The sequence below is a fragment of the Cyprinodon tularosa genome, unplaced genomic scaffold, assembly GCF_016077235.1.
Source record: "Cyprinodon tularosa strain WSP-4 unplaced genomic scaffold, ASM1607723v1 ctg172, whole genome shotgun sequence".
NCBI lineage: Eukaryota > Metazoa > Chordata > Actinopteri > Cyprinodontiformes > Cyprinodontidae > Cyprinodon > Cyprinodon tularosa.
In genome coordinates, this window is record NW_024038551.1 from 662,060 (window position 1) to 676,712 (window position 14,653).

The 14,653-nt window shown below is 42.2% G+C and overlaps 1 protein-coding gene across 1 annotated transcript in view; it reads right to left on the minus strand.

The window, feature by feature from the left end:
• Nucleotides 1-5,477: 5,477 nt before the first annotated feature.
• LOC119781157 overlaps nt 5,478-14,653 on the minus strand; it is a 30,245-nt gene continuing 21,069 nt past the window's right edge. The window contains exons 5-8 of the mRNA XM_038281537.1: nt 13,056-13,073; nt 12,710-12,958; nt 7,904-8,122; nt 5,478-6,217 (exon numbers count right to left, since the gene is read on the minus strand). Of these exons, the coding sequence (XP_038137465.1) occupies nt 5,963-6,217; nt 7,904-8,122; nt 12,710-12,958; nt 13,056-13,073 (741 nt within the window). The 3' untranslated portion in view covers nt 5,478-5,962. The remainder of the gene's footprint in view (nt 6,218-7,903; nt 8,123-12,709; nt 12,959-13,055; nt 13,074-14,653) is intronic.

The window sequence follows — 14,653 nt, forward strand, 5'->3', positions numbered from 1 at the left end:
TGTCCGTTCTCTGGCTTGTGTTTTTGTGAAGGCCTGAGCTGATGACGTTTCACGAGCACACAATAACACACAAGTACACATATATTTAAAGCAGAGGACAATCTCCTTCTCAGATTCATCACATCCTGTCATGATGGGTCTTTTATTTTTTGCCCACATGCAGAAACACAGAGAGATTGTAAAAGTTTGAATGTTTATTTTCAGTAAAAAAAAAAAAAGGAATATGGATAACACAGCTTGGTGGGACCTGCGGCCAGGTATCCAGGTGCGACTGCACAGAAGGAGAGAGAGAACAGGTGAGATCAAGGTTGGTGTGAAGTAGATGACTGAATGCTCTCTTCTTGCTTGAACTTGCTGCCAGAATTGGAGGGTGGTATGTGGTTCCAGTTGCGGGGGACTTGGCTGGTTCAAGGTGGATATGACATTGGAGGGCGGACAGATAAGTTTATGGAAGCACAGAGGAGCAGCGGAGGATCTGAAGGCTTAGAGCACGAATGAACTTAAAAAAGTTCAGAGATTTACTCAGCAAAGCTCTAAGGGGCTAGAGTACCCAAAACAGGCAAACACTGGTGAAGAAGTGATGCTACTCACATACTCATCTGAGGTGATGAATGATTTGTTGCAGGTGTGGATATTTGAGACTTGTAGGCAAGTCCTTCAAGACAGAGTAACCAGATGGTACGGTACGGCAGAGCCGGGACCCCACCCTGGAGCCAGTCCTGGGATTGGGGTTCGTCGGCGAGCACCTGGTGGTCGGGCTCTTCCTCACGGGACCCGGCCGGGCCCAGCCCGAAGGAGCGACGCGAGGCCATCCCCCAGTGGGCCCACCACCTGCAGGGGGAACCATGAGGGACCGGTGCATAGAGGATTGGGAAGCAGCCAGAGGCGGAGACCTCGGCGACCTGATCCATGGGCGCTTAAACTGGCTCTGGGGACGTGGAATGTCACCCTAACTGGCGGGGAAGGAGCCCGAGCTTGTGTGGGAGGTGGAGCGATAGCGGTTAGAAATAGTTGGGCTCGCCTCTACGCACAGTCAGGGCTCTGGAACCGAGCTCCTTGAGAGAGGCTGGACTCTCTTCTACTCTGGAGTGACCCGCGGGGAGAGGCAGAGGGCGGGGGCGGGGCTGCTTGTCTCCCCCCCAGCTCAGCCGTCTTGTGTTGGAGTTCACCCCGGTAGTTGAGAGGGTCGCATCCCTTCGCCTTCAGGTCGAAGGGAGGACTCTGACAGTTGTTTCGGCCTATGGGCCGAAAGGCAGTACAGAGTACGAGGCCTTCTTAGCATCCTTGGGGAGGCTGTTAGAAAGCACCCCTCCCGGGGATTCCATCATTCTACTAGGAGACTTCAACGCCCGTGTGGGAAACGACGGTGAAACCTGGAGGGGCGTGATCAGGAGGAACAGATTGTCACGGATTGTCCATAATGAACATCATGTTCAGGCATAAGGATGTCCATCGGTGCACCTGGCACCTGGACAGGACCAGGATTTTCGGCCGCATGTCTTGGACACTCAGGGGAAGAGAGGGGCTGAGCTGTCCACCGACCACCACCTGGTGGTGAGCTGGATACGCTGGAAGAGGAGGAAGCCTGAAAGACTCGGCAGGCCCAAACATGTAGTAAGGGTCTGCTGGGAATGTCTGGTGGAACCCTCGATGAGGGACATGTTCAACTCCCACCTCCGGGAGAGCTTCTCTCAGGTTCTGAGGGAGGTTGGAGACATGGAGTCCAAATGGGCTGTGTTCTCTGCCTCTATTGTCGATGTGGCTGCCCGTAGCTGTGGCCGTAAGGTTTGCGGTGCCTGTCGTGGTGGCAATCCCCGAACCCGGTGGTGGACACCGATAGTAAGGGATGCTCTCAAGCTGAAGAAGGAGTCCTATCGAGCTTGACTGGCTTGTGGTACTCCTGAAGCAGCAAGCAGGTACTGTGAGGCCAAGCACGTTGCAGCCCGGGCGGTTGCAGAGGCAAAATCGCGGGCCTGGGAGGAGTTCGGGGAGGCCATGGAAAAAGACTATCGGTTGGCTTTAAAGCGATTCTGGCAAAGCAGTGCTTCGCTAACACTGTTTTCAGTGGGAGTGGGGAGCTGCTGACCTTGAAGGAGGATATTGTCGAGCGGTGGAAGGAATACTTTGAGGATCTCCTCAACCCGACAGACACGCCTTCCATGGGGGAAGAAGAGACGGGGTGCTTGGGGCTGGATTCGTTTATCACCCAGGCTGAAGTCACGGAGGTGGTCAAAAAACTCCACGGTGGCAAGGCTTCGGGGGTGGACGAGATCCGTCCTGAGTGTCTTAAAGCTCTGGATGTTGTCGGGCTGTCATGGTTGACACGTCTCTTCAACATCGCGTGGAGGTCAGGGACAGTCCCCCTGGATTGGCAGACTGGGGTGGTGGTTCCCCTCCATAAGAAGGTGGACCGGAGGATGTGTTCCAACTATCGGGGAATCACACTTCTCAGCCTCCCCGGAAAGGCCTATGCCAGGGTGCTGGAGAGGAGAGTCCGGCTGATTGTTGAACCTCGGCTGCAGGAGGAGCAGTGTGGTTTTCGTCCTGGCCGTGGAACAGTGGACGAGCTCTACACCCTCTGCAGGGTGCTTGAGGGTTCTTGGGAGTTTGCCCAACCAGTCCGCATGTGTTTTGTGGACTTGGAGAAGGCATTCGACCTTTTCCCCCGTGCTGCCCTGTGGGGGGTGCTCCACGAGTATGGAGTCGGGGACCCTTTACTAGGGGCCATCCGTTCTCTGTACAAGCGGAGCAGGAGTCTGGTTCGCATTGCCGGCATTAAGTCGGACCCTTTCCCAGTGCATGTTGGACTCCAACAGGGCTGCCCTCTGTCACCGGTCCTGTTCATAACTTTTATGGATAGGATTTCTAGGCGCAGCCAAGGACCGGAGGGGGTCTGGTTTGGGGACCAGCGGATCTTGTCCCTGCTTTTTGCAGGGACAAGAGCCTGGCTCCCTCCTGCCAAAACCTACAGCGTGCGCTGGGGCAGTTCGCAGCCGAGTGTGAAGCGGCCGGGATGAGAATCAGCTCCTCCTAGTCCGAGGCCATGGTTCTTGACCAGAAAAAGGTGGCTTGTCCCCTTCAGGTTGGAGGAGAGTCCCTGCCTCAAGTGGAGGAGTTCAAGTATCTTGGGGTCCTGTTCACGAGTGAGGGAAGAATGGAGCGGGAGATCGATAGACGGATCGGTGCGGCTGCTGCAATAATGCGGACGCTGCACCGGTTTGTCGTGGTGAAGAGAGAGCTGAGTGAAAAGGCAAAGCTCTCAATTTACAGGTCGGTCTACGTTCCTACCCTCACCTATGGTCATGAAATCTGGATCTGGACCGAAAGAACGAGATCCCGGATACAAGCGGCTGAAATGAGCTTTCTCCGCAGGATGGCTGGGCTCTCCCTTAAAGAGAGGGTGAGGAGCTCGGCCATTCGGGAGAGGCTCAGTGTAGAGCCGGTTCTCCTCCGCATCTTCGGATGCCCCCTGGAGGTGTTTCAGGCACGTCCCACTGGGAGGAGGCCCAGGGGACGACCCAGGACACGCTGGAGAGACTATGTCTCTCGGCTGGCCTGGGAGCACCTAGGGCTTCCCCCAAAAGAGCTGGAGGAGGTGTCTGTGGAGAGGGAAGTCTGGGAGTCTCTGCTTAGTCTGCTGCTCCCGCGACCCGGTTCCGGATAAAGCGGGAGACGACAAGTACGAGTACGATGAAGTAATAGCTACATGAACCATGACAGCAGACAAGATAGAGGAGAGCAGGAGGCGGGGTTACCAATCTACTTGCAATAGAGAGCAGAGTTCGATTTTATATGTTTTCGCCAAAGTCTCCAGTAGCAGAAAAAAGTTGATAGATTTGGCTCTAGGCGCTTTTTTGAAATAAAGCACTAGAGGGGTCTGAAAAGTCACTAAGTATAGCGACAAAAGCGTTTGGAAAGTTTGGCAAAACTGCTCTTTTCAGAGTATGTTTTCAAATTTTTTGTTGCTGTCTATTTGGACCTTTCTGCACACGCACAGCAAATAGAGTGATCCAATATGGTGGACACTGAAAGAGACACACTTGATATTTTCCGCGTTCTGATGGCATTTTAGCAAAAGGATTTTTATCAAAAACAAAATTAATATGCACAAATAAGTAATAGTGCATTAACCATACATGTAAATATGCTGATGAGGATTCTCAATCATTCAGCTTATAGTCATTCCGTAAAAGTTTAAAAAACAATCCACTGGACTTGGTTTACAAGGTTTCAAGACATTTCAGCACCTCTCCAGGAAGCTTTCTCAATTCAAATGTCTGGATCCGCAGTGAGTTTGAGTGTTTATACAGACAGGGCCTTGTATTGCTTGGAAACATGCAAATGGAAACCGATGAATGGGTCGTTTGGTTCCATTGTTAGCCTGTAATACCTGAAACCTGTCTATAATTGTTAAGGGTCGGTCGTTAAGGAGGTATTGTTCACCGGCTGAAAAGAGGGGTACTTTGTTCCTCTGTGATGGGGTGGGGGGTGTGGTGATATCTGTACGGCATCATCTCTATAACTGAATTGTAAGTTTTTGGAAGCTGGAGTCCACCACCTCTGTTTAAAGTTGTTTTTTCTCTCTTTCTCTCTTTCTGGATAAAGAAAATAGGTGGTTTGAGAGGGGTGTGAAGGAAGCCATCTATGTTATCATGACACATTACTGCATTACTGAAATTAATTTTGTCGGAAAATTAATGAATGAGCTAACAGCACAAACAATTACTAGCTTATGATGAGGAATGACAAATATGTAATCATAACTGTTTTATTAGTATTATATGACCTTTAAAGATACTATTGAGAATAATCGCTGAACCTTGTGAGAACTGTAGTACTGTGGTACAAATTTAAGGGAAATAATTCAGCCTTGAAAATAATTAGACACACATTTCCTGCTACAGCTGGAGGTTCTTTACGCTTGAGGTTCTTTATGCTGCCCTGCAAGGCTTTTAAACCTGGGTTTGAATGGCGAGAAAGCCATTCTAAAGCACATATCAAGGTGTTCATTTTGAGCCTGGATAGATAGTTAATTTTGATTCTGTTCATGGTGGAGAATCCTGCTTCACAGCAGCAGGTTGAGCCAAATATATTGAAAATCTGCAGCGTCACCTTCGAGCACACCATTTCACTTTTCTTTCATCAGTTCACTGCAGTTCTTCCAGCAGTCCACACTTTCTCTGCTTTCTTTTTGTCATCATCTTCTCCTTCTTACCCATCGCTCCGGAGGGCTTTACCGTACAAACAGGAGAAGTGGCTTAAGTGAAGTTACATACTGTCATGCAGACATGCAGTAATTTATAAATGTTTAAAATCGCGTTGGGTCCAGATTAGCCAGCAGGTGGGTCCAAATCTGGATCGCGGTCCGCTAATCTGTGACCTCTGGTCTAAAATATTGACAAAAACTCCAGAATGAAAAAAATTAAAATGAAGAATTTAAAGAGCATCTAAATAATTACACATCAGAAAACAGGAAGTGATAAAATTAATTCAGTTTATTAATATAGCCCCAATTCACAACTCGATTGAATCAGATCACACTCCAACTGGTTAAATGTTTTCTAAGGAAATTAGACTCAAAATTATCCAAGGCCTCAGGCTTCAATTTAACTGTGAAATTATTTCAAAGAAACTATAAGATCAGTTTATTTTAGATCATATTCATAATATTATGCATTGGATCAACAGTTAGTATTATATACCGTATGCAAACAGGAGTAGTTAATGTAAAAAGCAGTTAACACCAGGATGAAAGTCATGAGCTCCAGATTTTCCCATCTACAAACTGACTCCTAATTTTTATTCATGCATGTTTTCATGATAAAAGGGAAGTCGGAAAGAGTTTTGATAATCAAAAACAGATTAAGAGTAATTATTGCGCTATTCTAATGATAACAACAGATGGCAGCACTGACGGTTATCTACAAACTAGAGCAGCCATGACACAGAACTGTGGAAAGGTTCATGCTTTGGCTTTAAGGTTCTTGATCTTGTTTCCTTGTATTTCTGCTTCCAGTTCACACTCGATCTTCTCCAGGAGTTTGCTTTGAAAGTTGTCATCCAGACAGAGACCAAATACTTCTGCCAGAAGAGGAGAGGAAACCTCCAACATCTTCATCTGGTTGCTGATCTCGACATCCAGCTCTGTCATGATCTTGTCTGCCTTACTGATCCCCATGATGTTGATGGTGACTTTCTGGACCTCAGCACTTTCAATCTGAGCAGGAACAGGATGACAGACGGGTTAGAAGGTTTGACCTTAATAATCTAATCAATGAATATGAGTATAAGCTAACATCTATAGCATCTGCTGTCATGATGTGACAAGTTACTCTAAATTTAACCTTTAATAGGGAAGTATGATAAAATAAAAAAGCACTGCTTATAGTTCTTTGCTTTCTTCCTTTTCATAGAAAAGACTATTGATTAAATAAGCAATTAATTATACAAATTAAGAAGTGGATTATATTAATTAATTTATTGAATTTACCTTTCAAAAACATGAAAAGTGTAAAGGAAAGGGAAATAAAAAAATACAGAGAATTTATTTAAAATCTGTCCACCTCCAGGATTAAGCTGAATTACTTCTAGTTTAACTTTACATGTACAGGCGACAGAACAAAAGGCAATTTGACCATGTCAGTTACTACGTGTTTAAACACTTATTTAACCTGAACAAGCGACACAATACACAATTTAAAACTAATCAGCTAATTAAAAACAAATGTAAAAAAACATATATAGAAAACCCACAAACCAACAGTGGAGCAACACTGATCTTTTCATTACAAACCAAACTCTTCTTTCCAATCGCATCAGTATCAGTGGCGGTTTCTGATCTTAGCTCAGGGTGCCTTCATTTCCCCTCTGACCTGTACCTAATAATCTTGCCGACTGAGGCGTGTATGCAAGCTTAACAGTAACAGCTCTACATGCAAAACCCACTGCACCAGCAGATGAAGGGAAACAAAGAGGCTCATTTCAAAAAGCCAAAAACATAAATCTAATGTTTCCACATGGTCCCAGTAATCTATGGTGTCCATGGTTATAAATACAAAAATCCAAACCAAAAACAAAGAAGTTTCTACCTTTACAGCTGCTCTAAATCAGACAATATAGTATGATAAAGATTTATTACTCTTATTGTTTTCTAAAATGTGTCATATAGCTAATATGGTAAATGGTAAATGGCATGTACTTATATAGCGCCTTTTTTCAAGTTAGGAGACTTGACCAAAGCGCTTTACACTACATTCATTCACCCATTCACGCACACACTCACACACTGATGGTGGCAAGCTGCATTGTAGCCACAGCTGCCCTGGGGCTCACTGACAGAAGCGAGGCTGCCGTACACTGGCGCCACTGGTGTAGACCACCACCATCAGTAGACAATGCAGGCGAAGTGTCTTGCCCAAGGGCACAACGACACTTAAAGTCAGAATCGGGGCTTGAACCATCAATCCTTCGATATGCAATGTAAACTAATCAACTAAATTCGTAGAATAGGTATCTATGTGAGGCTGTATTTATTATCTTTAAACTATAGTTATTTTTACCATTATAGGTATATAAACACAAACTAATTTTGGTAGATTTATTACCTACTCTTGCATATATTTCTGACTTTTGTGGTTAAAAAATAAATAAATCTAAAAAAATTCAGCCTAGGTGTTGATGTTTTATGGTCAGATCCTGGTCCCGGTCTCAGCCAGCCCTGTTGAATTCTTTCTGTCCAGCCAACTAGATTTTATAGGCTGAGAAAAGGAACCAGCAGAGGATGAAGCTGGATAAATAAATACTGAGGGTGATTCCCAGAAGAGGCGGAGACATGAGCAAAGAAGAAATACAGAAACAAAGAAAAGCAAGATTTCAAACAAATGAAATTAAATTTCAAGCTGACCTTGTTGATTTTGGTGAGGTCTGTGGAGTTCAGAGACACTGTTCCATTATAATGGTTTGTCTTTAGGTATTGGACCTGAACCACATCTCCTATTGATATCCCATCCAGCTGTCTGCTTTTTTCACCCCACAGGTTGATTCTGATGGATCCAGTTTCATCCTCCAGTTCAAAGTCCAGCTTGTCTCTCTTTAGTTTCTTTATTTTCGTGGGTTCACCAATCTGCATAAACCCAAACCAAGAGATTCAGTTAAACACATTCATTATGTTTGAACATATTTTAAATACATTTTTTAAGAGCTGTCATCAGTTGGACCTATAGATCGGCTCAATGATGTGTTTAGGTTCCCTGGAAACCGTCACCAAAATTTAAGGGATAAGAGCTGAGAACAGGGGTCCCTTTCATTAAGCAGGTTTATCGAAAACTCAAAGTTGTCTAAACCTGAAAACAGGGAAACTCTTACTTTTCTGGTTGATGCAGAGAGGTTCCTCAACTATGTTTCAGTCATCGTAGTAACATTCTCCCTGGAGCTAACCTGGTCAGCAGCAGGTTTTCTTTAGTAAACTCAGTGTCCTCTGTCTCTGCTCTCCTTACAGCCAATCATGCTGTTTTATTTCCTGATTTAGTTTGATTTTTCTCATATGTTTGTGCATAAAAAATATATATATTTCACTAGGTCCATTAGACACATTAGGTTTTAAAAACAAATACTGCGTGTCCGTTTGATGAGGATCTTTATTCTCTGTTTTCACAGAGAATAAAAATTCTTATAGGGACAGGATTCTTCAACTCACAGGACATGAGATTACTTGTTTTTCGTTTGTTTAATATAAGCGAGATGTGGATCATTTTATTTTTATTTGGTAAAATTTACAGTAAATGAAGAACTACAAACATCATTTTCACATTACATGTAAATGGAATAATTCAATGGGTGAACAGGAATTAGTTTAGGGTTAGGATTAGGATTCACTTGATGACCTAATGAGCATTCTGGCACAACCTGAAGCCATTCTAGGGGACTGATAGCCACTTATAATGGCCATTTGTCCACAAACAGCCACTTAACTGTGTAAAATAAGACAGAATCAACATGAGGAGGGACGCATGAGGTGATCCACAGGTTCTTTATAATGGAACATTTTTATTCTTCATTTTCACCTGCTGCCAGAAGATTTCACGTAAATAGATTCATTGATCTGCCACCATTCACGAGAAAAATCCCCTAATATTTTCGCTGTAACAAAACTATGGTAAGAGGTTTTGATATGTACTAGTTTTACTGAATATGTGTTTCTGATATCTGAATAAAAAAACAAAAACTTTTTCTTTGTCTAAATGAGCATTTCGAACAAAATGACATTCTCCACATCTAGAATAAACATTCTAGAGGTCTAGAAATTAATTTCAGATATTGCTTATCTTACTGGTCAGCATTTGTATTATTTTAACTATAATTTTTTTTTTCATATATCATAAATATATATGCAGTCAAGCAAATAAATATCAGAATGGCCACTTAAAATGTGATATATAATATAAACTTTTTTTTATTTTTACCGGTATAATTTTATTCAATTTTTTTTAACTTAATAAAATTAATTTTCTGCTTCAAACACGTAATTTAGAAGATATACTATTACAGTTAGGTCTAGGAGTGTAATTTTGATCAGGATAATTCGTATAGAAATGATCTACAGATGGAACAGCAATAAATGTAAACCACTGAACTTGCTTGTTCCTATCTGAACTTTCTATCTGAGCTCTCTGTGGAATCCTGGAACCCTGAACCAGCCTGTTCCTGTTCTGATTGGCAGTGTTGGGAAAGTTCTCTTTCTACGTGAACTAGTTCAAAGTTCAGTTCACACATTTTAAAATGAACTAGTTCAGTTCATAGTTCACAATTCCAGAAAACGAACTAGTTCATAGTTCTTTTTTTTCTTTTTTCTTTTCATATATTGCTCAATTACACCATAGCCTACTGTAGAACCACAGACAGCAATTATTTTATCAGTTGTAACTGAAACTGTGCGTCAGATTTCATCTTCATATTCAGTTTTGAATCCTTATCCAACCAGGGTTTACATTAGCATTGAGGGGACAGCATTTCCCCATTGTTGCTTTAATGCTTTGTTGCTGTCCATTCACTTCACACTAGTAGCAGCTGCAGCTTTCACCCCTACAGTATATTCTCAAAAACATCAGGAAAAATGTGCTGCTTGAATGGTCTTTTTTATGAGTAATTATTAAAAGAAAAATAGGAAAGTAGTCTTTAAGGTGCAAATGTTTTTTTTTTTTTTTTTAATAATTTTTTCCATTTGAAATTCCATTTCAATACATACTAAAAAGGAATCCTGGAATCCTGGAAAATTATACCAGGCAGGTTTTACAAACAAGTTACATGGATAGTAAAACCCTCAAGAACAGGGGTCTTCTATGTTTTCCAGACCAAGGACCCCCAAACTGATGGTGAGATGGAGCGGGGACCCCCTATTTATATATATTTTATGAAATTGTGTCCTATAGTCACTCTATTACAGATGGAGTAATGTAAAGAAATTAATTTCTCCCTGGGATTATTAAAGTTTTTCTGATTCTGATTCCTGGTTGATGGGACAGGTGTTGTGAAGGAAACGGTGCCCAGCTTGAAAGAGCTCCTGTGTGTCGCTGAATGTGTGCATTGATGACTGAAAGACATCTTTTGTCTCCATTTATCTGTTTACTACAGTGTGTTGATTTCATGTTAATGAGTATTTAAAGACATTTCAATTAGTGGGGAAAATAAATGCAGGGGGGGAATATAAAAATATCAACTAACCATGCAGACCCTCATGCAGTACCTCCGTAGACCCCCTAGGGGTCGCGGATCCCCTGTTGAAGACCTCCGCTCAAGAAGATTTTACAAACACAAACTGAGGGACCAGGCTGAGGTAGGAATTTAAGGTTACTGAAGTGCGGATTTTTTTTACTGAAAGCCGGCGGGCAAACTTGTTGCCATCATCCTCACCGACCACCTGGTCATAAACCTGTTTTAAGTCGCCTACACGCTGCTGTGGCTTCCACGCTGCATTTTGTTTTGATGACGCACGCGGCTGTAGGCTACGAGGCTGGTAGCTGGTGTTGCCAGATTGGGTGTTTTTCCCGCTACATATTAAGGCCTGTTTACGGTGTGATTTAGCCGGGGTTTCGCCTGGAGGGCTTTATAGAAATCTGGCAACCTATTGAACGGAGTTGAACTGAGAGAGCGTGCCGTTCACAGACGCCAGAATGAACGAGTTCACAATAACGTTCATCAGGCAAGAATGCAGTACGTTCAGTTCACGTTCGCCCAAAATATGAACGAGTTCATGAACTTTCGTTCAATGAACGCGTTCAGGCACAACACTGCTGATTGGTATCCCTGATTGGGATTTGGACTCCAGGACCTTCCTGTTCTGATCTGTTGCCCTGACCTGCCTCGGACTCCTGCTTTCCCTTCGGGACGGCAGCTTCGGTGACACTCTGGGCAGCGCCAGCCTCACCTAGTTGGAAGCCCTCTGGCTCCAACATGTATGGAGCCGATAGAGATGGACTGAATTGATAAACCAGGTAAATTTCTCACTTGGATAATAATCCTGCGCTCTAGCTTTTATTTTTTTTAAATTAGCAATAGTGGGGCTTCAGACAATTTTAAATTAGTCCTCAATATATTCTCTTATCAGCTGTGGATGGGCACTACTTTTTTTTAGTAAAGACTAGTTATAGAAAAAGGAATAAGCAAGAAGGTTCTTGGTTTGAGTCCTGGCCCGGGCCTTTCTGCATGGAATTAGCATGTTCTACCTCTGCATGCATGGGTTCCTCTCACACAGTTCAACAACATGACTGTTAGGTAAATTGGCTTCTCTAAATTGTCCATAGGTTGTGAGCGTGTGTGTGCATGGTTGTGTGTCTCTGTGACAGACTGGTGATCTGTACATTGTACCACACCCATAGACTGCTGGAGATAGGCACTGGCCTCACCACGACCCTGATAGGACTAAGCAGTTGAAGATGGATGGATGATTATATCAGGATAAAGGACATTTTAAAAAGAAAAGGTTTAGACTAAATTGTTTTTATAGGTCTATGCCTCATATTGTTGCAGTTGCTGGGCAGCTCTAGTTATGTTGAGGACTAGAATGTCCGTTAGCAGCTGATCACTTCTGGCCTTCACTGTTTTTGGAGTCGTCAGGATGCAACCACTGAATTAGGAAACATCCCTGTTTCATAAACCTTAAATTGCCATCATGGTTCTCAACAGAACACATTACCAGAACCTTTACCAATGGGACCCATCCTGTGGAAGCCAGATTGTCTGCAGATATCTAACATGCTCAAAATGCATGATGGGAGATTAACTCAGCTCCTCTTCAGCCCTTTTAGTCACTGATCCAGAAGATTTAAGTGTTATAATTAACCATGATGAGTTTCTATTAAAACCCAATGTTGGTGCTATTTTCTAATGTTTAAAGACCAAAACATGTCAGCTTTACATCGCTGCAATGTTTTGGTCTTTTTATTACCATTTTAAAGACTGTCTAAAACGTCCATTTGTTTTCTTTTATGTTTAACTTGATTCATTTTTTGTGTAAATCTCAAATATTTCTTAAGTGTATCTGGAGATGTTTACCAGGACAGTAGATGGTGCTATAACTCATTCAGAGTTAAGGTCACATTAAATACACAGTCTCAAACAGTTTGCCTCCAGTGACCGCATATTGAACATGAGCACCAAACTTCAGCAGACATCTAACCAGCAGAGCTATATGATGTCTGATGGACCTCCTTACCTCCTTCACGGTGCCTTTAACGCTCACTTCCTTTTTGTCTTCAAAGCGTGTTACTTCTCTGATGGTGAAAACTGGACTGAGAAGTTTTTCGGCTTTCAACTCCATATTCTTTTCTGTAACCTTGAGAATGTTCTCCTTCTGATCCATGAGAACTTCTCTGAGGGTATAGAAGCTGCCTTCCTGAATGGTTGGATATTTCTCTTTTCCAAACAGGTCACCACTGGCCTTCAGATCCTTGATGGATTTCCTCTGAATAGAAATCAGATCACAGGTGAACAGAATTCAAAAACACATAAAGAACTAAAAGGTGAAATACTCTGTTAATGAAACCGATAATTCTACTCACCATGTTAGGACGTATTCTCTGGAAAATCGAAAAGTTGATTAGATATGTGACTTTATCTGAAGAAAAAGACTGATCCTATGACATAATCTGTATTATGTGCCTATCTGCTTTTCCTCTAGACCCTAATGTAAAATAATACATTTAAACTTTGCTTTCACATGGAAACGTTGGTCTTTGGACCATAGAACAGCAGCCTTACCTGTTCATTTCCTCTTCAGCAAAGGTGAGATGCTTGTCTGTCATATACTATACTTCTAACTGCAACTCTGTGAAATAATCTGTCCGTTATCTTTTCAACTAGTTACTTGATATGATTGTCACAATTATTTATGACTTCCTAATCACAGTCTGTTATTAAAATTACATTTCAGTTGCTTATGAATATATTTTGACACTCTTGTTCTAATCTACATTTATAGTTTAAATTTACACTTGACTCAAGAGGGTGGCTTTAAAAACTGTGGCTTTATTTAATGTACAGCATTTTTTCTAGATTTGAATGTATGAAATTTATATTTTAACAGTTATCTGGCCACTGTACATGTTTAATAGCTCGCTCTAAGCATCTGTTTCAACCAGAAATGAGTAGCAGGGTTAGACAAGATCCTGTGGCTGTGCTAATGCTAATCTGTTCATGGCAATCAGCTGCTTACAGTAATATTTATAAAAAACTGCTGCTTTGAGAACAAAGAAACACGGATATATCAAAGATTTGATGGCATGAGTGTTTACCGTCTCTCTTACACAGACACACTGACTGCTTTATAAGCAAATACATGTATGCATTTGTACATGTACATTGATTTTCAGAGCTTAAAATAAATATATTGTCAGTAATTGTCTGTCACTTCTTATAACTGGTATGCCAGATTCCACCTTTCTCTCTGGGTCCTGCTGAAATAGTGAGAGATGTTGCAAAGTTTCTATATTAATAAAAGACACTATAAATAATGAAATCCAGACTGACTTTATGGTCATTACAGGACGGCAACGTCAAATCAGGACCTCAGCTTTAAAAAAAAGAACCATGAAAACAGAAGTTCCTCACATTTACTAAACAGCTGAAGCTCTCCATTAAAAAACCCACACATATTAGCATGTGTCACACAGAGAACACGTGAAGAACTAATGTATTTGTTAAACTCTGTGAGGCTGGTTGTGCTTATATGACCTGTACCGCAAAGGATTGTGGGAACCTGTAGCTATAGCTCTTCTGATGTGTCCTTAGTGATTGCAGGGATTTATATAATTCCTTTGCCATCTTTTCCTTCAACTTTCCATCTATCAGCTGAGATACAGCTCTCTGTGAACAGCCAGCGTCTCACCTTCCTGTGAAGGAAGTCAGTCAGGAAAACTGTCTTCTGCAAAAAAAAATTTGCTCAGCAGCTCACTCATTGATTCTGTCAAATAAAACTTTTTAGTCTGATTTATTATTGCAGATTCTGTGATGTAAAATTTTAGGTTTACATATGCTTTAGAATAGAATAGAAAAACCCTTTATTGTCCCAAATTGGGGAAATAGTGTACTTTCTATACTTACATTCTATAAAAGGATAGGCAACCCCCCCAAAAAAAATAAATAAATTAAGCCAGAATAA